At 38.1% G+C, this 25,868-nt stretch overlaps 1 protein-coding gene across 4 annotated transcripts in view; it reads left to right on the top strand.

The window, feature by feature from the left end:
• The window catches only part of NRG3 (neuregulin 3), a 418,813-nt gene that overhangs the window by 328,475 nt on the left and 64,470 nt on the right, over positions 1–25,868 (top strand). Inside the window, exons 1-4 of one of the 4 annotated variants that reach the window (XR_008744821.1) lie at positions 9,989–10,079; positions 16,169–16,195; positions 22,686–23,891; positions 23,976–24,188. Coding sequence is in view for 1 of the 4 variants with exons in the window: in XM_055791158.1 (XP_055647133.1) it covers positions 16,169–16,195 (27 nt within the window). In the remaining 3 variants the exon portion in view is untranslated. Of the gene's footprint in view, positions 1–9,988; positions 10,080–16,168; positions 16,196–19,926; positions 23,892–23,975; positions 24,189–25,868 lie in introns of those variants that run through there. The other 3 variants (XR_008744820.1, XR_008744822.1, XM_055791158.1) reach the window with 3 other exon arrangements.

Here is a 25,868-nt window from a genome sequence, read left to right on the forward strand (position 1 = left end):
ACAGGAAAGAGAAGTCAGCGAAACATCAAAGTTACTATTGTAAGTCATCCAAACAATCTAAACAGCATTAGCAAAAATAATAAACAAAAGAAATGAAAGAATAAAATACTTGTATTATGATGCTCTTGCGCAGCAGTGTTTTGCACGTGCACAAAAGACAGAGGAAAAATTAGTATATGATTGCATTCCTTGTATGACTATATATATACATAACCTGTAATTATCACAGCATGATTTTGTACAAGTTCCTTTTAGAAATGCAATCTTAAGACCTCTGTCTTGAATTTTATATTCCATTCTAAAACCAAAAGATTATTATTTTGAAAATTGTTTCTCAGTACAAAACTTGGTTATGGAAAAGTGTTAGATCTTTAACTGTTTTGACTTAGTTTATCTGGAAGTTGTCACACAAATACGATGGGATCATATTTCCTTTATTAAAAATGGTCTCTCCATTTAATATTTTTAGGTGAATTCCAGTTAGTGGGGCAGAAATTTCCTTCCTAGGCAAAAAGGATTTAAGGAGAATCTCCAGATTCACTATGACAGTTCTCTCACAGCTGGACCACTAGTGGAGCGAGCAGCCATGCCAGCATGCACAGTCCTTAATGTACTGGTTGGGATGAAATTGCACTTTTGGTGGCAGATCTTGTATTCTCCTGTCCCTTGAAGAGTCTGACTCAAAGGCACTAGCCAAAGCTTTTTACCTCTTTTATTCTTGCTCAGTGGGTTGTTGTTTGTTTTTTTTATTTCTGGTGATTGTGGCAGTACCGATAAGTACACAGTGTTTTTTGCTCTTTCCACATGCTATGTTTTATTGGAGTGTAGAAAGTGATGGTAAGAACAGTTATCAGATTTTTTAAACGTATTCAAACATCATCGCTTGAGTGAATATATTGCTGATCCAGTACCACAACTGATAAATGTTCCACTGTCTGTCTGGAAATTACAGCTGTATAGAATGATGGTCTGGGAAATATCAGAGGGATATCATTGGGTCTATAAATACAGCAAGTGGATAAATATAAAGGAAAGATAAGAATGACTGAGCTGAAAGATGTGTTGGCACAAGAATGAATGAGTTTGAGTTGGTGCAGTATGAATTTTGGCTGAAAATCAAAAGAAAATTCTTATACATTAGAAAAATCAGATTTTGCACCTCAGAGCCTATGACATGTTTAAGACCTCAACTGGCCAACATAATAGTATGATGGTGCAGGTGACTTAGACTCCCTGCCTTTTTCTTGCCGTGGTTGCTGGACCTCTGTAGAAAATTTCCATGTGTGAGTATGCACAATCCAGCTTTTTGTGCCCTGTTAGCTTTCTGCTAATGCAACTCTTTAGCAAAAGTAGGAGTAGTCATCTCAGCAAAATGGATATCTCATAGCACATCTGGGTGTCTCCAAGTTAACCCGATCTACCTAGCATGAGGAAAAATGGCAATATCATGGAAGAACCAGCTGCAATACCACGGGTATTCCTAGATGGTGATAATTCATGTGTGCTTGTTCTTCCATGCCGCAATAACTACATGCAGGTATACCTCCTGTGGACTAACTGAGCGTGTGAATGTAAGGCTAGGTGCAAGTGTAATTTTCTCTTAAAGTGCAGATGTTACCCTAAAGAAATAAAACTTTCAGGAAAACTTAAGCAGTGTGAGCCTAAGATGACTGGTTTCAGTCTTGAAAGTGATTTCAGCTGCTTTACAATGGTAAAGGTACTGGGGTTTGTATTTTACAGAAGTATTTAGGTGCCTAAATATGTTTTTAACCATGTGTTGGCCTCTCTGATCTTTTATTTAAGGGAAGAAAATTGCTAATCCTCAATGGCAAGTGCATTTAGCAAATGAAAAATAGAGACAGCTGCTTTTTCAGCTTAAAATATTCCTGAGTGTTAGTTACATGTAGTGCACAGCTGCTGAAAAAAAGGCGGGGAGTACAGGTTGCAGTGGACAACCGTTTCCCTTTGAGGAAAACAATATTGCTACTGCTGAGAATGTTCTCTGACATTAAGGCAAAACATTGGATTCTTCACAAACCTGTGTGAAAAAAAAAGATTCAGGTTTTTTTGCATACCTGATAGACATAACAGTATTTTAGTAATACTTTTTCATTGATATCAGCTTATTTCCAGGATATATACTGATTCTTTGTAAAGCCACTCTGAAATGTAAATACCTGTTTCTGATGCTGCTGTCAGCTCAAGCAGCAGTACAGTCCCTTGTGTAACCCAGGTTTCAGACCACATTTGATATAATGGACCAAGGAAAGAAGAGCAGGATGAGATTCTTATTCTGTACAGCATTTTCGGGAAAAATACGGCTTCTGGTAAATGTGATGAATGGAATAGCTGACTGGGACAGTCTGCAGCCAGAGTTCAAGAAAATACAGATATTGTTTTGCCAAGCCTTACAGCTCCTCTGAAGAGCAATATTTCCCTTTTATATGTTCTGGAAAAGGGAGGATTTGGGTCAAAAGTGTATTCCAGACCTTTCTTTCCTGCTGTTTACTGACATGTATATGTTCCAAAGAAAAAAGTAGCTTGTTTAACAATCTGAGTAATAAATTTGTGTTACAGTGATATAGGTAGGATCTACGCACCAAACATAGACCTTGGGCTGTCTTCACTGCTGTCTGGCATCTTCATGCCATCATAAGGGGACTTACCTTTCTCACTGATTATGGCCTCTTTAAAAGCTCCTCTTCATATCCTGGCACCATGACAGTAAAATAGATGTGTAGCTAGAAGAAAAAGAGGTGATAGCTGGACTGTCAGTTTTGAGACCATATACAGGTAAAATAATTTAAAAAAAAAAAAAAAAAAAAAACAAAAAAAAACCACAAACAGCAAACAAACCCTAGTATTGACATGACTCAGCTTCCTAAAGTTTGCTGTGAAATCACAGTTTTTATCTAGGATCAGCAGCAATTCTACTTCACAAGGGTTTGGAGCAGGCACTGAAAAATTGTGCTGCTCAACTTTTGCCATCTTTCAGGTTAATTTTCCTACCTGATTTTATTCTGTGCCTGAAATTCTTACCCTCAAGTATAGTACAAATATATTAGAAATCACAATAGAAGTGTATCTTTGTCTCTTTTTCCCCTCACTGTATTAATCTTTGTGACCTTTTTAATGTGTCTGACACATTTCTAACTATTCACTCTGTAGTATTGCCACCAAAAAAAAAAAAAAAAAAAGGCATTTTCCATGTAGGCTCCCAGCCCCGTAACTAGAGTCTTGTCAGCTGAGAGGTCACCTGCCAGTGTGTGCCTCCATTTTAGCAGGCTGCATTGGCAGACAAAATGCAAATCCATGCGATAACCCAGAGCTTTCCCTACCTTGCCATTGTCAGTGTAACTGTATCTGTAAATGAATGAATACACAATGGGGCTTCACTTAGCAAAAATAAAAAATACACACAGGTAGCAGGACTGTTTACTTTCTTCCTGACATGCTGAGACATTATGTATTTCTTTTGTAATTTGAAAGCATTTTCTTCTGGTTGGATCATATATACCCAGTAAGGACTTGCTAAAAAGAGAAGACCTTTCGGTAAGCTGTCCTGTATTTCTGCTAGAAATTGCTTGTAATTTTTTCTAGAGATTTTATTGCAATTTACATGTGAGATGCAAGCATTCTTGTTTTGTGACCATATAGACATGCAGTTCCTCAGACTAGCATGTTTCAAGGGGAGGAAACCCGATTTCATCTGGGTTTTATCCAAAGACTGCATTAGTTGTAGTAGCGTTCATGCATTTTCCTCTTGTTAGTTCATAAGTCATTTAGATGTCGTGTAAAGGTGATTTCCATGCTCCTGACTCTAATTCACCAAGGATGAGAGAGAAAACAAATCTTTCCTGTATTTGTTTTATATTTACTTTTTAGAGATATAAATGCTTTGAATAATACAGGAACTGTTAATACTTTATAATCCCATCTTGGTAATTACCTACCTCCGTAGTGTCTGTATGAGTTTACCCTGCACTGGAATTGCAGCTGTGCTGGGTCGCTACTTGCAGAGCTGTACCCGCCCAGCAGCATGTTACCTGCCCAGCACCATGGTACCTGCCCAGCACCGTGTTACCTGCTGTGTTGGCTGACCCGTTTTGCAGAGTCTGTGAGTTGTTCAAGTTGTGAAGTGAGGTGCAGAAGTGGAGCGAAGCGTGGAAAAAGCAAGCTGCCCTTTCCATGTCGATTATTTATGAAAGTTGAATAGCCCACAGAGAAGTAAAAAGTTTTGACTTGAGCTCACAGCTTTGCTCTGAGCAAAGTCCTACTGATTTAAAACACACCAAAATCAAACCAACCAAAACCCCCTAAGTGGGTTATAACATTATTTGTGATTTCTAGACCACCCTACAAAACTTACTTACTGACATACCTAGTTTGTTTGTAATGAAAAAAAATCCAAACCTCCCTTTTGCCCTGTTCTTATTTGTCGAAATAATTGATGCCCTAGTAGAAAGGTCTTATAAAGGAAACACTGGATTCCTCAATGTTGCTAACATCAGAATGAATGTAATAATAAGTGGTATCTTAAACCTGGAATGAAAAAGGCCTTTGATGGGGGAATGTTCTGTGAGATTTATTGGGAACTATTACATTCTTTGAGGCCCTCAATGTTTATGTTATAGAGAATAAAGAAGAAAACAAGTGCACTTTGATCATCCAAAGCACAGGCATCACTGAGGTGTCTTGCAGAGGGCAGGCCATAGTGATTCTTCCAGTCCTCCCTACTGGCTGTTACCTTTTCCTGTGAAGTCTTTTAGCACATGAGCTCCACATTCATCTAAACCGCTTTGCCTAGCTTTTAAGTAATGGTTTGTGTTTATGAAGAACAAATTCTCCTCCTTTTTACTTTTGTTTTTCATATGCTGCTCTGTGTGGGGTGCTGCAGTAATTTGTGAATTGGCTTGAGGGCCAGATGTTAGCTCCTAGTGCTGCAGGTATCAGCATATAGGTACTGTTCTGGTTGTTTTGGTTTACATCTGATCTGTGCAGAAGCAACTCATTTGTTTGAGTGGCTCTGACACGGCGATTACATTTATTGAGTTTAATATTTCTATATAAGGGGCCCTTTGGCACTATTCTCACATTATATTCACAACAATTAATTGCAGTGTATCACCATATACAAATGAGAGCAAACAGCAGCTTTAATTTTGCTGCTCTCGCTGTAGGTGATTCTGGGCTGTGTGCACATCACACACTGTTCCTCCAATATACCATTTTTCATTGCAGTTGAGAGCAGCTAGTAGTTTTGTATATATCGTAGCCCTATGTCTGCTTCAGATCTCATGGATGAGTCATATTATCCATCCCAAACATTATCATTTTTAGACTGCCTTTGTTTCCTGTATTTATAATAATGTTGCTTTAATGTATTTGGAGTAGCATAGAATTTGAACACCTACAGTATTCAAACACAAAAACAATGAAATAAATTTTCAGATTGTTACCTACGTATCAGAAGTCATAAATTCGTGTCACATATCCAAAATTACACAAGATGCTCACACTGTGGGGAAGGTCTGATAGTAATTTTTTTCCATCCATTTTTACTGGTACTTGTTTGTTTACATTATTAGCTAATAGCTTCTAAGCAGAACATACTTCCATAAACTTTCCATAGGGAGCTTAGGCATGGAAAAAAAAGCCATGATTCTGTATGCATGTACTGTATCTGACTGTATGGTATGGAGAATTATTTATTATGCTATCTGTGGGTTCGTAAACACGTTGGTCTGATTTTGTCAGAGCATGTGTGCCAACAGGGTGTGCCAATACCCACAATCAAATAGAAATGCTACTATTTGCTCTGTTACAGTACAGGTAAGAGAAACATTTCCTTGGTGCCTTGATAATATACCTCAACTCTGTACTTTCACATCTCAACAAATAATTCATGTTATCTCACTATCTCACTTCAAAGAGCCTGCGATTCAGACACAATGCTCTGTATGGTGCAGAGCTGTTGTCCAAATCACTGTGCTTCTGCAGCATACCTGGCTTAGTATTGATTAGTTTGAATAAATTATTCCCAGATGTCAAGAAAACATTTTAACTTGGAGATAGATGGAGCTCTTCTGCTCCCATCTGCTGTCTGTGGTTTGGTACCATAAATAGGCTGACAATTACCAGTATATTTCCATTAAGACTGTTCATACAGTGCACCAAACTCATAGGACAGGGTCTGGGGAGGGGATCTGAAAGGTGATTTGAGAGAGCACTGAAAATGAAGTACTGAAGTGTTCTTGTCCTTCAAGGAGCCTTTCCTTGAATGTGAAAACACTATATAGTAAAATAATGGCCTTAAGTGTCAGTGTGTACTCAGCAGCTTTAAATAAAATGTAACTGCTCAAATATTTCAGTGGAATCACAAAGGATTTTGATAGACATTTCCCAGGTGACAAAAAGAAACCAAAATTAAAAGCCATTAGTTTCTCTAGCAAGCCACTTACACCTGGTCTTTTGTCCCTCTAATGTTTAATACCACATACTGCATAAATGCAGTACAAGCAGTGTTGTGTTTGCGCATGTTTGCACACCACGACAGCCAACAGACATGTAGCAGCTTAAAAAAAAAAAAAAAAAAAAACACACACAATCAAAACACTATTAGTTGAGTTGTAAAATGAATAGAAAGAGTGTTAGTATTGCAAAAAAGGAGAGATGTGCCTAGGGTTGGAGTTGTTCCCTTGCTATACATATTACCTTCTTGCTTAGATGAGAGAACTGCACAGTAGTGGGAGTATTTTTGTGAATTGGCATTGAACATTTCCTCCATTGAATCATAAGAGATGTTGGACAAATGCTGTGTTTCCTGATAAAGTTCACTACAATAAGTTCTTTAAACCTTTCAACTATATGGCCTTGTGAAATCGGGGAAAAAAAGAAGAAATGCTTCTCTGCTTCCTCACTAAATGGGGGAGACCTACATAGCTGAGAAAAACCTACTTTAAATAAAACCCTTTTAAGCACCATGTATGTGTGGATCGCTCACCTGCAGCTGGGTCTGATGTATAAAGGGACTTCTATGCCTGATTTCCTAGAGAAAGGACTCTTGGTAAAACTTGGAAGATCTTGGTGTTTAATAATCTTTTGATGGTTCAGGAAAGTGACTTGAGAGACTCCTGACACACAGGAGTACATATTGCACAGGAGACCACCGAGCCCATAAAGCGTCAAATGACACAAACATTGGGAAGACATTGATTAAAGCTTATATCCTTTTATCGTCATCTGAGCCTGAAACATAGAGCTACTGGAAATGAGGTTCAGTAATGCTGGTGTGTAAGGCCGCTACTTAGATGATGTGCAAGATGTGCACAGAGTAATCCGAGTACATTCAAATAATCGTCTTGCCACACTCTGCGTTATTTAAAATTAAACAATATAAGAGCCTTCTGTGTACAGCAAATATGGTTAATATTATCAAAATTGGGTGTCTAAAGAAATGTAGTTTCCCAAATCAAGGCAGATAATAAACACCATCTTTCTAAAATTGTCTGAGAATCCCACATCTTTGAGTCTCCCAAGTCCTTTTGTGCAAAACCCTGACCATTTATCTAGGAAGCTAAGTACGGGTATCAATTAATATGTAAACTTTCCTGTCATTAGACTGGAGATGTACAATTCACAGCCATTAAAACTTTCAATCAATATTGTAAAAATCTTGATGTGAATACCTGTACTCTGCTGCTGCCAGTTTGTTTTTTGACTGCAGTAGAACTAAATTACTTGGTGCGTTAGGGAATAAAGCGCACTTTTTTTTTTTTTTCTCCCCTGCAAATTGGTGTACATTCCGTGTCCTGAAGTTGAAGGAAGTAATTAGGTTTTAAGAAATTGACAAAAACTTAGAAAATTTTCTGTGCCTTCAGAGAGCAGTAAACACGATTGCATCTGAAACATTTTCCTGTAGTAGGCAAGTGAAGGACAGCTTAATGATCTGTGGAAGGAATAAAGTAACATTTAGCATGAGAAATGTTTATTAAATGTCATATGTTCGTAAGATGAGGGAGCTATTAGCAATTCCTTTAATGTTTCTAGGAGGCTGGTTATATTTTACAGACCCATATTATCAAATACCCCTTTGGAAATAATAGTGCAGAAATCCCTACAGTAATTTCTAAGAAACTCGTAGACTTATTCCACCTTAATAGACATTTTGCGCCACTTATTTAACCAGAATGGGATTTTTTTTCTCCCACAGAACACTGCAGTCAAGTAAATCTTTCACGCCTATGACAAGATAAATAATCTAATTCATATGTGGTTCCAAAAACTTTCCAGACCATATGTTTTGAAAGTACTGAATAAGCTTTTGGCTTATGGCTTGTACTTTTTTTCTAGTTTTTGACAAAAAAATTATGATTCCCCTCCCCTCTCCTATGTAGCTTTATGAGACCTTGTAACAACATAGTTGAGAAAGTACCAGCTTTGCCAGTGTAGAGATTGGAATTTTCAAAGGACTCTGCATGACTACCCATGCCAATTGCAATTCAGTGGAAGCGCCTAATGACTTAAAACATCCAAGGTCAACTTAAACAAACACATTCAAACCCAATCGCCAGCATTCCTGCAGATAAAGGTGAGCCCATCTGCAGAGGCAGGGTGATACCGCTGTGCAAACCTGGAGTAGTCATGAGAGGTGGCACCGGGATTTTATGCAGTGCATGTCTCAACGGTGCAGGAACGTTGGCGTTAATGACACAGTGAAGGATAGAAGAATATATTGCTCCATGGCCTAATTCTTCTGACGGTTCCTCGGTTGTGACAGTGCTGTAATCACCTACTATGCGATTGCAACTGTGGGACAAGTGTAGTCATTGTCACAGTTGCTGCAGAAGCCCAGGAAGAGTTCAGAATTATAAAAGTAGGTCGACTAGCTATGTTGGTGTTTTGTCTTTGTGTAGTCCTTAGCACAGTCAGAGATCCTGGTAGGTGAAGTTGTACTTTTAGATGGCAATATAAAAAAAGCCCTGGAGCCAAAAAAAAAAAAAAAAAAAAAAAAAAAGGGTGGGGGGTGGGGAAAGGAACTTTCCAGGAGGTGATAGGCTTCAATAATGAACAGGAACAAAAAAGATAAATTACTTTTTTTTTCAATTGCAATGCTAATACAGGGGTTTAGTGATCTGTCAAAACTGCAGAATATCAGAGAAATCTTGACATCTCTAGGGTTAACTATCAGAAACATTGATTATAACAGTTTATGCTAATATCAGTAATCAAGTAACCAGGATATAATGTGCAATGTTTAATGGTCTCATTGCAGGGGCAGAGGAGTTGGTGTCAGAGTGATCACGTTGGTTCATCATTTTCAACATATATTTAGAGAAAGCTTCAAAAAATAACCTTGTCACCATGAGCTCTGAGGCTCTATGTGGACACCTTTATGTTCATTTGATGTAGTTACTCTTTTTCATGGAAACTGTGTTACATTTGTAGCAAATAAGAAAGCATCTTCAAGTTGTCTGACTGGAAACATAGCATTCTGTGTGGCCTTACTGTTTACACACTGATATTCTAGGGTGAATTAAAGTCCTTATATGTGTTGAGCAATTCTGTTGATTTATGAATGTTAATCAGCAAAAATAGATCTGTATGTAGCAGCAGCAGCAGCTAACGTTTACCTTCTCTCTCCTCTAATTGATGGAAACAATGGGTTATTCAGAGAAAAATGAAGCATTGCTGCATTTGGCTGACACAGAATACTAAATATTTTGGCCTGAGTGGTAAAATTCTTGAACATGTTCTTCAGGCATTTAGTAAATTTAATGGAGTAATTTCAATAGGCTATTCATTGAATTTAATTTAAACACTTGTTTATTTGCTCTGCTGAATTTACAGCTGTAGTATCAAGAATTGATCTAGGGTTAAAATCTGTACTGATTTTCAGTGTTTTGGATATCAGTCAAGGTTGCTTACATTGTTTGGTGAGACAGAATTTTTTCATGAAAATCCAACGTAGTGCCCCAAAGAGAAAGAACTTTGTTAGCTGTAGAGATGATAATTTAAGGTCTTAAAAATGATAGAGAAGAGGCAAGCTTAATCCTCTGAGTCTGCATGCTGCAGGTGAGGTAAGTAGTTGAAATTTCCAACTTGTCTTGAACCTGTGAAGGTGGAAGCATTGCTATTATTTCTTTTCAGAAGTTAGAAACAATCTTTCAACTTTGGTGGTGTAAACCACAGCTACAAGTTTTTGTCATTCAAAGGGAAAGAAAATCAATAGTTTATTCCTTTATTCATTACTGTGTATTATTTCTATAACAACAGGCTTTGCTGTGTTTTTCAAATGTTCCTTTGTTATGGAATTGATAGTGGGTGGGGGAATTCTGTCCTGAGGCTATTCTCTCCAGAGCCATATGAGTGCTCACAACAAGCCTATTTTTTTTTTCCTCCTTTGGCTTTTTTTTTTTTTTTTTTTCTTTAAAAAGAAATGTACAAAGCAATTAACCTGTAGGTGTTGTCTGCAATATTTGTTTTTGTGGATTGAGGATTTTAATTTGGTTTAAAATAAAATTAACACTGTCTATACAAAGTGAAAATGTAAATCTTCTCTCATTGTTCGTACTGATAATATATCAGATTGTGGATTTTTTAAATATTTTTATGGCCTTCTTTCTTTGTTTTTTTTAAGTTGTTATCATTTCTGTAACTGTGATTTATAATTTCTTTGAAAACTGACCAAGTATCTTGTAAAGGATGTCTGATTTTCATCACTGTGTCTTGATATAGGTGGGGCATATTACTGATATATTCCATATACTTATTGTTACACCAGCTAACGTGTAGTGAACAGCCTACCTATTGCCAGGGAGATTTTATATCTGAAAAAATTCTAATAGTCCTCTTTGTCAGAGAGGGTAAAAGGAGGCACCAGGTATTAGTCTAGTCAAAGTAAGTTAAAGGATTTAGTTTGGTCGATTTTTAAATGTGTTTTAATTTTCTATCATGTCTTTCAGTGAAGATGCCTTGAAAATTCAGTAGTTGAATTATCTTGATTTTATGTCTCTGTTTCTCTTAAACCATCCCAATAATTTGCTCCACCCCAAAAAAAAACTGTTGTGTGAAGAATAGTTTTGTGTAAATTAATTATAAAAACTAATTACCAGAATATCTCTAAAACAAACAACAGAGTCAATTTTTGCACTTTCTAATAACTCAGATTTGTAAAACACAGTAATATATGCTGGTGCTTTTTCTTTTTGACGCTGAAAAAAACCCCAAGCCAACCTCTGAGAGCACTGGGCCAGTTTGCCAAGTCTGATAACTTCCTGCACACGTCAGAGAGAAAACAGGAGCTGTGTACCCTTCCTACTGAATGGAGGAAATCCCTTGTCCCAAAACTATGTACTCACATGCAAAATGAGGCACCAAAAAATAATGTACTTGAGGATTCAAAAAATAGTATACTTTCATATATGTATATGTAACCCGTTATGATTTTAGCTTCATTAAATACACAAATAGGCTGACAACTGTGTGCTGTCAGACATAATAAGTCATAATGGATAAGACAGCAGCAGCTCCAATCTTTGGGTAGTATCCTAATCTAGCTGCCTTTTGAATGGAAGGATTTTTCTTCATTTCTGACCAAGTTTGATTGGTCTAATATTAAGAGTTAAAGTTTGTCCTGTTCCTTCCAGCCAGATAATCTGTTCAGAGTGCTTGAGCTGTCCCAAGGTAGCTTGCAGCGTATCATCGTGTTGCATTTTCTGTTCAAGACAATAATCTACCAAGGACAATTTAACAAATCTTATGAGTTTATTGAAACCAATATATTTCATTTGTAGTAGAAAATACTTTGCAGTTGTAATGATTTCTAAAGCTGTCTCCTTCTTGCCAAAGTGAACTCATCCTTAGAATAGATTAAAATGTCTGTAGTGGTCTACAATGAGTATTTTAATTTCCAAGATTTTTCTTCTATAAATCAGTGAGATTTACATGTTGAGTTTATATTTCTATTCATAGTGTAGCTCAGAAAGTACCTGGGACAATGAAACCTGTCTTTAACTAGGGGAAAATCTCCATGTTAATATGACTAAGCAAAAAGCCCCAGCAAACCTCAATCTAGGCACAAGGCTTCATATTCTTTGTGAAGCACTAATAAATTAATCCATTAGTGAGTGCAAATTTATCTTCTCTTGTGCTTGTTATTAAGTATTCCCAGGTGTGTATGTATTCATAAAGTATAAATTAAAATGGCTTTAATACTAGCAACAAATTCACATAGTGCAAGGACCATCAGGCACAGTATTTTTCCCACATCAACAACAAAATGCAGAAATATTCATAAAATAAAATATAAAAGTGAATAATCTTTCTGTCTGAGTAATATATTAGTTCCTAAGAATCTAACAATACCAGAAAGAAAGAAGAAATCACAATAACAAAAATAAAATACAGTTGCATTATTTGGTTAATGACCCCATCTTGTGGAGCAGTGCCCACGCTTCAGCACATTAATAGTTCACATATACATTTTTGTTGAAGTGAGTCCTTAAAGCAACTGCACTGCTTGATGGTGGATTACTTGGCATTGCACTCACTGTGTCCAGGGAAGTGCTCTGCAGGCAATTCATCACTTATATGTTACGACTGTACAGCAATATAACAGTCCTTTCTTACGCTGTGGCATGTCGGGGTCAATACTTTACATTTTTGTGTTTGATTCAGCCTTAGGTCAGCACCACAGCTCGCTTTTCCCTGCTGTGGCCCCCACTGTGCAGCTCCCAGTGCCATGCCTGCCTCTCACAGGGACTTGCTGGGAGAGTTTCTTGCCGTTGTTAAGAGCGGGGAAACCCACCTCCAAAACTTGGAGCTTGCAAAACCGTTTCTTTTCTCCACAGCAGTCCAAGTGAGAGTGACCGCTGGACTGATGCTTAGTCACCAAGGGGCAGCCCGATGACGGTCGCAACCAGTTCCATGTATTTCTCCGCATCCCTCCTCTCCCTGCCGCCAGCGTGGCTGGGTGCAGGGGGGGAAAGCAGCCCTTTGAGCCCTGAGGACTCCTCTTGCCCCTGCCTTTCCAGCTGGGAGGTTTCCGACCCCTTTTATCTGTGTGGGAGTCCCGTCACTGCTCTGCTGAACTGCATGCTGCAGTATGAAGGCTTTGCTCCAGGAGAGCCAGCATCCGCTTTCGACCTTCTGAAGGAGCGGGGGTGCTTGGAGGGGGCTCCTGGCGGTGGCCACCTCAGATAAAGGGCTTGAGCGCTGGAAGCAGTTATTTTCAGTCCCTTTCTAATAACTGGTTTTTTTCAGATGCAAAGATGCGGGATTTGGGTTGGTTTGTTTTTTTGTGGTATTTCATTGGGTTGGTTTGTTGTTTTTTTCCTGTAGCTAGTGGAGTAAACACCTTATAATGATAAAAACTTTAAGAACCGAACAACGAGAATGGTTAATGGTTGCTGATGTTTCTTGTGCCTTGTGCCCCCATTCAACATGCTGAATGCTTTGTTGAACGCCATTCCTGCAGGGGCCATAGTTGTGTTAAGGAAAACAGGTTTCAAAGTTAAGGTTTTGATAACCTGTGAGTGCAGCTGAATTTCTGCAGTGAAGGGGGAAAGGAAGGGAAGAATGTGGGGTACGTTCAGGCTCTTAGGAGGAAATGTTTTTGTTCTTGTCTTCTTTTTTTCTTTCCTTTTTCCTTCTTTTTTTTTTTTTATTATTTTGTGTTCTGTCTGCAGAATTTGTTGAACTATACTTCATGGTATAAATTGGCAGCATGGATGTTTTGCTATGAAAGTTTATCCCATTAGACATCCTTTCATTATAATCTGGGTAAATCAGCTTTGTCAGCAACATACATTACCCTGGTTGCTGAAGTTGCTTTCCGGGCATATGAGATACTTTAAATAACTGGCCTGACATGTTCCCACCCACTCCAGTTGAACACATCTCCCAGGAAGGCTACAGATACCCTTGACTCTCACATATAAGCCACTCAAAGACAAACTAAAATGGTTTTTTTTCCATCTATTTAAAGGAAAGGTGTGTTTTGCATGCACTTTTTGAGAAAGTGGTTTCTAACTCTGCTGGTGAACTGAATGAGGACATTTCAGGCTGCAAATGCAAAACGTGTAGAGAATATAAATACCCCAGTTAGGAAAGGAGGATTGTCTTCTCAGCTGTTCTACATAGACCTGAAAAGATGGTATCGCATGATCTTGCTTCACGTGTGAATATTGTTAGCTCCGTGGAGACCAGATTACAGCACTTTGATCTCTGTTACCTTTTTTGAAAGTAAGCAGTTGTTGACTACATCTTGATCTGGTTTATAGAAGGATGCAAGGTGTGAATTGCATGCAGATAATATTTGCAGATTTCACAGGTACAGAAAATTACAGAAAAAAACCTAGGTTACAAATCCCTGGGAATATAGTATGTTGAATGCACTTTTGATATTTCTGATCTCATGCTCTTATAAAAGCTACATCCCTCTATCAGATGTACCAGGGATGTTTGTACATGACACTTGTACATGAATCAAAGAATACGGATTAGGAGATTGTAATGTGGGATACATATGTGTATGGGTTTGAGTTATGTGTTTAATACCAAAAAGAAAGATTCAATTGGCTGTCACTAGACTTGCATAATGTGCCTGCCCTGACACCCTGCTAATAAGATATTTATACCACATAGCCTCTTCTTATGTTCTGTTCTTTTGACATGCCTACTGTTGTTCTGCATGAAGATAAATATGGAATTTAGCAACTATTACATAGATTTGTATGCTAAATGAACCTTCTCCTCGAAGGATTGAAAGGTTGCAAAAGGTAAATCACTCCCAGCATTTTTCAACAGAAACTTTAAACTTTTTTGTATAGTTCAGTCGAGTTTTGAAAGTTGCAGTACATTACTTGATGGGACTGTTTCACACCACTCCCAGTAGTACCTCCCAGCTCCAAGCACGAGCTAACACGCCAGTCTTGCTCCGTCTTTCTTGTAGTCCTCCTGTTCTTTCCCTGCTGCCTTCCTCTCCACACACACTGATCTTGGAAACGTTGGCAAAATCATTTATTAATCTATTCTGTATTAAGGAAATGTGACTGTATATTGAAAGGAAGGTAAACACGAAACATTTTGGGTTTTTTTGTATTTTGAAGGGAAATACTGTGTTTTCCTCAGGGAAAAAAAATAAAATTCTTCTTTATTCTGTATAGTGCAAATTATTTCCTCTCATGGAAAAGCAAAATCTTTCAAGTCTAGCATAGAGAATTGCATTTTTCAGCCTTTCTGAACGTCTGGCCTTCCACAGTTTTGGTTTGGGCTTGAAGATACTACTCCCTACACACTCAGCTCTGAAAAGTCAGTTAACATTCTTCTGTTGCCCTGTTCCTGCAGGATGGAGAGTTTGTTACTTTTTAATCACGTATGTATTTAAACATACTTCCTATCAACTTAAATAAGTGTTTTGTATAAATTTAAATCTATTTTGCACTAAAACATCTGTCTGTTAGAGACATATATCCTAATCTGTCGTGTGAAAAAAGGGTCCCAAAATGTTTTGAACTCCATATGGTAAATTCAGTCAATATTCTAAAAATGTTAAAATTCTTTCCTCAGGTCTAAATGTCTTGAAATTATTGCATCATATCACTCAGATGGCTAAGCAGGGACCATGTCTACTATTTCTTGAAGTCAGATTTTCTGTTGCGTGATAGTAGTTATGCAATCGCGTTGGGTGCAAGTGTGGCCACTGTGCTGTACTGAGAGCTGCAAAACTCAGTAAAAGCCTTCCATTCATCTCTTTAGGGTTTGATCTGTCAGAGAAAATGAAAGCAAGAACCTTGTCTAACTAATGATAGTAGTTAGCATGTTAAGAGAGGAGTTTCAAGAGAATGAGAAAATGAAATTCCTGTAGGTAGCTCACTTGAGGCACTTCAATTGAATATAAATATAATGAGTAAAGGCATTCATGTCCTTCCCCAAGTACACTTCCCTTCTGTGATGGCTCAGCGCCCTAAATTCCCATCTTTGGGTTGCCGTTCGAAGGGCACGTACCCACAGAGTGGGCCCCAACCCTGCATTGTGTTCTGCAGCTCTGCCACAGAAATATTGAATGCTACCAGTGATGTTAAAGGTGATATTTACATTTTAGTCTATTTCTAACATTTCTGTCTCTTTTTTTTCTTTTTTCTTGTACATGCTTTCTTGTGTATAGCAGACCATTTAGGAATTGAATTCATGGGTAAGTTTTCATTTCTCTTCCTTTGGCTTGCTCATATTTATCTTGGTGCCTTATCCCAAAGCACATGGAAGTTAATGGGAAGGCTCCCATGACGTCCATCAGTGGATTTTGGATTGGGCTGCTATTAGATTTTCCGGTTACATTTGAAATTATATGAAGATTTATTTTTTCTCTTGTCCACTGCTAGGGGGCTTTAAAACTGCGTAATGATATTTTGGTATTTTGTTGGTAGTTAATGAAATGTAATATAAAGATTATATGGCCATATCATGACATTCGAGGAATAATATTTTATGTGAGATTTTAGGAATTACTTAATGCATGGTTTCATGTAAAGGAAAGTAGATTTTAAATTAGAAATACTTTTTTTCAGAAGTTGGTGTTGATTACAATGTTAAATGTAACTAGGTTTTATGAGAACCATTTCATTAGCTTTTAACAGATAAGTCAAAGGAATACTTTGAAGGAAAGGGATAAATATCTGTGATTCTGTGAAATAAGTTAACTTCAAGTTATGAAAAAGCTAAAGCAGGAGTGAATAATTGCTTCTTATAATTTTGGAAAGGAAAAGATGATGTTCTGTTGACTCAATTGCTGCCCTGTAATGCATTCATAGCTTGATGGAATGATAGGCTTAACAGAGCGCTGCTTCACCTCTCGGCTGGTGATCTGCAGAGAGCATAGGTAATTGCCTTGAGAAGCCAAGGCTTTTCTTCAGCAGAATTAGTGGACTCAAGCATCCTTTGTATAAAAATAGCTTGCATAAACCACTATTCGTGACTGAAAGCACTGTAATAAACAGCTTGCAAATTCACGTTAAAGTCATAAAAAAATTACTTTTAGTGTGTCTTTTCCCTATGTTGAGTTTTACTTAATTTTTTTAGATTACAAACATAAAAATGCGATAGCCTAATGATTGTAAGTAGTGATACAGGGATTTTGTTGACAAGTTGGGTATAAATTGTCATGAAACCTATATGGTAATGAGTATTAACTTCATGGCAGGCTGCAGGAGCAAGTAGATAGCCAGCAGGTTGAGGGATTTTTTCCTACTGCTTTTTGGACTTGTGTGGCATACCTAGAGAACTATTGTCCCTAGTGGTCTCCAAAATCTCATATCACCAAAAGTTTAGTGTTTCATTGCACTTTATATGCATTTTTAAAAGTACCGATGGAATCAATGCAAGTGTTTTCACAGACTTGCTGGACAAGAGCAACTGTGAAATGGTTACTTTAAAGGCTCTACATGTATCCCAGTTTCACTGCTTAATTTAAATTTTAAGTAGCAGTCTTGAGGCATATGAATTGAAGGACAAGCAAATACGTAAAGGAGACAGGATAAAGAATATATATAGGATTCTTAAAGTGAGTCTTTCCATAGGAAGCAGGAAAGTGTTACCCAGGAGGCAAAGGTCAATTATTTTAACTATGAACATTTTCGTTTCCTTTTTTTTTCCTTCCCCTCCCCCCCGTCAGATCTCTTTAAGGCTTGAAGTAATGCCAACTCGTGAAGTATTGGCTCAGAGTAGTCTCATATCAGTAGCTTTCTGATTGTCTTAATATTGGAACAGATCTTGATGGTGTAGAAATTAATGAAATCTTATGTCTCAAGCCTGAAAATATTATGACAGCAGTCTAAAATGAGGCTTGAGGTGTTTTTCTGTGGGCTATAAAAAAGCCAGTTCCAGATTAATATGCAAAAGTGAAATGCTTTTGCTACTTAAACCCTCCCCCAATCTTTTTGAAGAATTTCTTAGGAAATGTAGCCACATATGGAATCATTACTGCACACATAGCAAAGTACAAACCCCCACCCTGTATGCAGAGAGATCAGGTGACAATTTACTCATCAAATTAGGGCTACTCATGCAAAGCCTCTCCCGTGAGTTTACTTCTGTACCGTAGAAAATTGCGATTAGTGGGAAGAGTATTTTCCAGTTACAAGAAATAACAACATATAGATGCGGCAGAGCTTAGCCTTGTTTGTACATGATCCAGAGAACACAATGTTTTCATTGCATTTGTGGGCTGAGTTGTCCTATGAATTCCATTTCCATCATCGTCTTCCAGAAATTTTGCTTGAAAACCATGCAAGCCTGGATTCCCAGGAAGGTTGAACTCCTTCCACAGTAGATAAGGCTAAAATCTCATGTGGATAGGAACATCTGTCTATAGAGGTGCCCCAAGAGACAGATGAAAGGTACAGCAACTACACATCCCGCTTAGTGTACCTTTGCCAAGGAAAGTAGATGAGCCTAGTCATTTTTTTTGCTAGACTCTCAGGAATCATGGGAGTGTATACACCTACCCAGGCAGTCCTTTCACTGTCCTGTTAAGGATCTGTTGTCCATAAATTTATGTATCCTTTTGTGAACCACTGATACTGTCTTTCCCCACCATCTCCTGCGGCAGCCAGTTCCAGAGGTCAGTAGTCAGAGGCTGTGTACATTGCTTTGCCATTACCTGTTGAAATCTGCTTCCCGCCAGACCCGTAGCTCTCACACGCAGAACACATTGTTATGCATTCAGTTTCTCTACCACAATGTTGTGTTAGCTGCTCTCATGTTCTCACACCCCCTTCTCTTTTGGATATCATTAGGTTTATTTCTGTTCCATACAATACTCGATATTGTGCCTTCCCAAACATGAATACCTGAGACTTTATAATTGTTGCCGGTTTTGGTTTGCAGTATCTGTTTCCTTGTATGAATTGCAGAGATAAATGCAAGCATATTAATGTGGCATACCTGTTTTCAAGTGTTACAAATGTAGCAGTTAATGTACAGTTCTGATGTATGCATGTGCAGCTTCTCTTGAATTAAATGAAAGCCAAGTATGTGTTCAAGAGACACTATGTCCTTAAAAATGTAGATTTAAGTATTGTGATCAGAGTGGCCAATCTTTATGAAATTTCTGGTGATAAGAAAATGCTTTATGCTTTCTAGTACCTCAAAGGAAAAAAAAAGTAAAAAAAAAAAATCTTGTGTTTAATACGCACTTGTGAGAGCTAGATTCAATTTCCATCTCTGATGTGATCTTCCGGAAAGGCTTTGGGCAATGTATTTTAATCTCTTTGTGCCTTAGATTCTCAGGTACAGTAATTCTTGTCAGGCTTTCTGCATTTAGATTCCTCCGCTCTCTGGGGAATCTCTTGGTAGTGTGTAATACAGAAACAATTTCTTCCTTGCAAGAGGGTGCAGATTTCGCTGCCTTCTTGCCTGTGCTCCCTGGTTCCTTGTAATAGAGCAGGGCGGTGCATGGGAGAACAGTGTACAGCTCGCGCAGGGGTGCAATGCACCTGGTCTGGATTGGTGCACGTCTGCATGCTTCCCACTGTCTCACCAGTGATGATGCATGCGATTTTATTTAAATTTCCAACACAAAGGTAAGTGTTATCACTGTGTTCCTACAAACTGGAAATCTACTTGTATTAACAGTTTCATGTCAATGGAAAGCAGGCTGGCTGTTGGTCATAATCATGTGAGGCAGTGAGTTTGTAAAAAAAGAGATTGAAAGAAGCAGCTTTTATTCAATGAGAAAATGGATGTATTCTTAGCATTTGATAGCATGGGGATATGAGTTTCTACAGTTTATTATCATTTTTTGACCCAAATGGTTAACCACACGTAGGACTGAATGGTTTATTTTTGTCTGATGGCAAATTTGGTGAAGAAGAAAAGTACCTCTGAGAGCCAACATAGCTGATCAGGTTACTTACTTTGGTGCAACAGGTAGCAGTTGAAAGCTGAGCTGTGGAGACTGACCTCGTACATGTGGTCCCAGCTGCAGAGTGAGATCGTTGCTTTAACTGCCATGTACAAGTTGATGCAAAAGCCTGAGTGTGATCTTTGGAAATAAGTGTTCTGGGTAAAGAATCAGTGCCAGAGACAAGGAGTCATCAGTTTTACTCGTTTCTCACGTGGAGAATGAGTTAAGCTGTGTTCAGGGATGAAACGTGAAGATGAGCGGGTATTGAATAATCTGCTACAATACATGAACAAACATGAATATTTCAGCAATTCACCTAGTCTAACGATCCAGAATCTTTGTCTTTTTTTATTCTGCAACAGTAATTATGATGGATACAGTTGAAAATAAAATGCCCCAAGAAAGTGCAACAGGCAAGTCACTATAGTTTTTATGGAAATACAGTCATTACATGAAATAGTCCTCATCCTTAGGCTGCTTAGCAGTTAAACCAGTATCAATGGTGTAAACAATTACGATGTGATAACCTGAATCTCCCCATGCGTGAACTGCAAAAATAATACAGCAGTTGCTATATTTAATCGCTACTTTTAGCTTGCTGATATTTGGGCCTTACACAGGAAATCAATATTGTTCCTTATAACTAGTTATCTTTTCTGGAAAAATCAGAAGAAGCTTTACTGAAGCCAATGGACTATGAATGATATTCACCTTGTAAGTGGTGAATCATTAAATAACATTTAATTGAGCAGACCAATAAAGTAGCTCAAGAATGGGACCCTTTTAAAATCTATATATCACCTTGCAATGACTACAATGTGAAGTGTACTCGGTTTTCTGTACTTCGAGCAGTGGTTAATATTGGAGAAGATGGTGCATGCTTTATTTTCACTGTGCTGATTCATAGTGCCTCCTCATTGTGATAAGACAGTTGTATGCCTAAGACTCCGAGAACACATGATTCAGTTAACTAAATTGACTCTGTGACCTTGTGTCATGCACTGTGACAGAGGCATTTTGATTTTTCCAAACCATAAAATTTGTTGTTGCTAATGGGCAGTATCAGCAAGACTGCAAGAATTTAGTATTTTTCCTGTTTGCAAAGAAATAAAAAGGTAAAGTTCATTAGTTCCTGTACAGCTCACAAAATGTGCAGCTGGTGAGCTGTCCTCTGAAACTCAATGTCTTGTAGCAGCAAACAGACAATGAAAATAAATAACTAGTGTTTGCATGGATGGTCCTAGCCTTAGTTACCGTTTAGCAGCTCTTATCTGTTATAAAACCCTGTAATGCTTCTGTCCTCACTGGAAGAGAGAATGAATGTTCAATTACTTGAGCAAAGAAAAGAATGTATGTATTCTAACGTACCTGTGTTTAAAAAAGAAAGTTCAATTTCCTCTGTATTCCTTTTTTAAAGTATAAAGCAGTAGAGCCTTCTCTGTCAATATGGCACAATGACTGTTTTTATGCGCCTGTTTACACAAAATCTATTATTAGAGATTCGGATCACAATCATCCCCCAGTACTATCAAAGCATACCTGTATAATAAATATATCTTTGTTAATCGTAAGCATTTAAAATATTTCATCTGTATTCCTTCAGTGAATCCCTGAAGAACTAAGAGGGGGGTATTCTGATAGGAATTGATACTTGTAATGTTTACTACTATTGATGTCATCACTCCTTGAATCCCTTTGGTCTTCATCCTTCCCCAACTTTTCATTACCACCTTCTGATGTAACCTTTTCAAATTTTGTAAAGGCTTTGCTCTTGGGACCTTGTCTTTCTTTCTGTGTTTTGAAATACCTGTCCTTTTTAAGTATGCTACAAAATAACAATAGTATCCTGAGGCACGAAATGGCTTTAGATCTCCAGCATTTTACATGGGATTCTTTTAGCTGGGAAGAAGTCATTTATCACTTCTAGAGAAAAGAGACATGAGCACCAGAAGACAGAGTTTTATAGAAACAGTTGAAGCCTATGTGCTATGAGAGTAATGGATGAAGGAGAGGTTCCTCAGGGGCTGGAGGAAGCTCTGCCAATGGTTGTACCTGCTGAAGAAAACATACCTCATAAACAAAAGTCAGCATGCACCTGGTGAACATGTTGCAGGCTGCCTTACAACAACTTAGCGTCAACAGTTTGGGGGATATGGTTTGGGTTTGCTTTCGTGGGAGGGAGAGGTTTATCCCTAGGTATTTTGTGACCTAGCTACTGTCTTGGTTCCATGCTACCATCTTTACTTTTCTTGGTATGTCATTTTTGTGAATTAACTGCATTGGCTGTATTGGCACTGAACTGGGTTGGATTAACTTGCATTCTTTTTAAAAGGCAAGACTAAGATTTACCATGTGGTTAACTAATGTATGCTGTTAATTGCCTGTAGTGCTTTGTCAAATTAGTAATGCTGTGAACTGTGTGGATGAAATAGATAATATTAATGTATGTAACTTGCTCTGGTGACCTTCCTCGGTGTTTACTTTCTTCTGCTTTCTCTAACTGAAGTTACTAACCATTTGTGTTGAAACTTAAAGAAAGTAAAAAGGAAAAAAAAACAACAAAACCCAACAACAGACAGCACAGCATGTTGACATTTAGAAACCCAGAATTGGTTCAGGTTTCTCTGTTTTGCTGGGAGCTGGGTTGGGAGGAGGTGCTGGTTGCATTAAGCAGGCTATCAGTCTGTAAAAGTGGGTGTATGTCATCAGTAATGCTACATATAACCATTAGTCTGTCACTTCCAATGTGAATGTGTACTGTGCATCCTTATGTGCTGATCAGGTGGTAACGTCAAAGTCTTTTCTGTGGATTAGAAGAGAGAATTTGTGAAGCCTTAAAAGCGGATATTGTATACAAGCCTCTGGGTAAGTTTCCATTTAACTCCTAGTGCCAGGTACAAACCTCTTCTGCATGGTGCTGGTTACAAGAACATTCATGCTGTATTGTCACCTCAGGGAGAAAGGATGCATCCTTCGAGGCTGGTCTTCAACTGAGGACACAGCATCCCCTCTGCACACAGAGGGGCTTTGCTGTATTCTGTCTGTATGTATGCACATAATGTGTACATTCTGGTCTGGGATTAGGCATGTGCCCTAGGTTCCTCTGTGGCTGGTGTATCTCTGAGGTAAACACTTTTTATCATGAAATACAGGTAACTGGATAGCACCAACATGGAACAGACAGCTGTCTATATAAATACGGCCTTACAACCGGTCAGTCTTGTAACCTGCATTGTGAATGGGGTATTTAGTTAAATGCTCTGCTGGGTGTGAGGAACTGTTACAAATGACACCACAAGGATATGCTAATGCGATTAGGTGACTTGCATTGTTGAGACTTCACTCTTGGCCTTGTTTGGGCTCTGTTGCAGTTTAACCAGATGCAAAAATGTGTAGATGGTGATTTGTATATATTGTACGCTACTGAAACAAGCCTAGGTGAACAAAAAAAAGCCAAGACCTGCATGTCAAAGGTGATGGTAGAGACAGCTGCTGGAAGACGTGCCAGGGAGACATTGTATTTCCAGTTGAGAGGGGACCTGGGAAGAGCTTCATAGTAGTAAGTACAATCCAGACATACCCATGAGAGCTTGGGAATCCATTATTAGGCTACTAGGGTGAGGTTCTTTTTTCAGTAGAAGGTTGTTTTCTGTGTACTGAAGTTATCTTGCCACAGGAGAAGCAGCTCCAAGTGCCCAAGATGTGCCATATTTACATAGTCATGGTGAATCAGTGTTACTTTGTCCTTTCCTACTTGGAGGTGTTATGTAGGTGTCAAGTCTCATTCAATAAATGATGCAAGGATTCAGCAAGCAGAAGGTAAGTATCACAATAAATGTTCCATGACAGTGGTGCGCTTGTAATGTATATTATGGTTGTATAGAAAAATTGATGTTTCTGACAGTGAACTAAATCTTTCTGTGTCCTCTATGCCTAGAATGAGTAGAGACAGTGTCCTGCCAGTAATTGCTGGAAGCAGAGGAGAAGGGTAAGCAGCGTGGAAAAATTGACAATGCGCTATGTAAAGCACTAAAATATTTTTTCATGTACTTCTTTTTCTTTTCTTTTGCAGATGCTGTAGGATATTGGCATGTGGAGAAGAGCAGAGATATTATTCCTACTCGGGCTGATTGTTTTTAATAAAGTTATTTTTATGATAATTGAAAATTGTTTCATTTCCTGTCCCCATTAACTTCAGTTTATCCCCATTTCAAAACTAACCTGTCTGTGCTGAAAAATACTGTTTGTCCGGTTACCCAGGGTATCTATCAGTATTTGCTTCTGACTAGACAGCCCAGCAGTTATCTGGGAAACCAGCCTGAGCAGCAGAAAAGGAGGGGGGGGAAAAAAGCAAGTAGTTTGTGTTAGTGTGCGTGTATTACTCTTGTGTGCTCAGTTCTTAACAACAGTTTAAATAATCACAGAATTGCAAACTGTTGCATGCAGATGAGAGACAAGCTTTTTGGTTTACCAGTGCTGACTTCTCATCTTTGAATGGTAAAATTAATCGCCGTGAGGTATTTTCATTTAGTATGGATTCAGAATTTTCAAACACCGTTTGGATCATGTTCATGCAGTTTAGTCACTGTGGTTATATTTATTGTCTCAGTGACCCAGTAATTCTCATCTGAATTAATATGATCCTTTTCTGTTTCTGTGCTGTTAATTATGTACTACTCCATACCTACATTAGCAAGTAAACTTCATTGTAATGTAGTATTACTCTGTGGTTATTCTTTCAGGTCTCTTGGTAATTTTGCATTTCACATTCAAATAGAAAGTAAAATCAAGATGGAAATACAGAATAGTAATCTGGTAATGAAGGAGCATAAAATGTGACAGTGTTGAAGTTCTTAGCAGAATTAACTGAATCAATTTAGGGTCTTCGCTATTTGACAGTGAAAAAAATATATAAAATCCACTCAAAATAACAGTGAGAGGAATTAGAAAAAATTAATTAGACCAAGGAGTCTGTAGAGGAGACAGATGTGAGAGAGAAGCAGTGTATTTACAATTAGGAGCATTGATAACTTCCATTAGCAGTTTCCCATACATTGTGGTTTTCGTCATTGAAATGATGACCTTAGTCTCCAAAAGTACAAGCTTTTATATCATGAAGGGAACACGGAATTAAATCAACTGAAGAATTTTCATACTGCAGTGCTGAATGCTGCCCTGCTTAAGCCTTGCCACCGTCGTGTGCGGTAGCCAGCTACACTTGCAGCCTTCTTGCCAGTCTGCATGAGATAAGCACCAAGTCCTTCAGTCCTGTAAAGACTGAAGTGTCTGTGCAAGCCAAGAATAATTAAAACTGATGCCTACAAAAACTCTGGGTCTTTTCAGTGCGTTAGTTGACTGGAAATTTTGAGAACTGCAGTTTTGAACTTGATAACAGTTACTTCTGTCTTGCTCATTTAGAATTCTGACAAACACACAGAATTCAATGGGTATTTCAATATACTTCCTATCATTTCTAATATAATCTACAGAACTTGAAATCAAGATCAAGTGTGTGACTGGATTCAGTGAGCTTGTCCTTTTCAATGATTGGGTCCAAATCATCTAAAACTGAAAATCAGATAAATCCCTTAACGATAGTTGCAAAACCTAGTATGTATAAGTAATTTTGTGTAGTTGTGCAAAGCTAAGAGTATCTTCCTTTGCTCTCTTGAACTTCCATTGTTCTTCCTACCCTTTCTTTTTTGTGCCCACTTCATTCTTGTCTTCTTTCTGTACCCCTGCAGACTTTCCTTTTATATTAGTTTCATAAATTTACTGATTAATGTAACTTTCTCTGTTTATGTGGTGTTGTTTACAGGAGTAAATAAAAATCAGTTGTAAGCATCACAACTGCTCTGTTTAGCTTTAATGGAGAGCATGACATGCAGACACTGAAGTTTTACTCGTTTATAATTGTAGTGTCTCCTCCTGTATCCAGAAGTGATACAGCATTTGAAAAATGGGA

This window comes from Falco peregrinus, chromosome 1, assembly GCF_023634155.1.
Source record: "Falco peregrinus isolate bFalPer1 chromosome 1, bFalPer1.pri, whole genome shotgun sequence".
Lineage (NCBI taxonomy): Eukaryota > Metazoa > Chordata > Aves > Falconiformes > Falconidae > Falco > Falco peregrinus.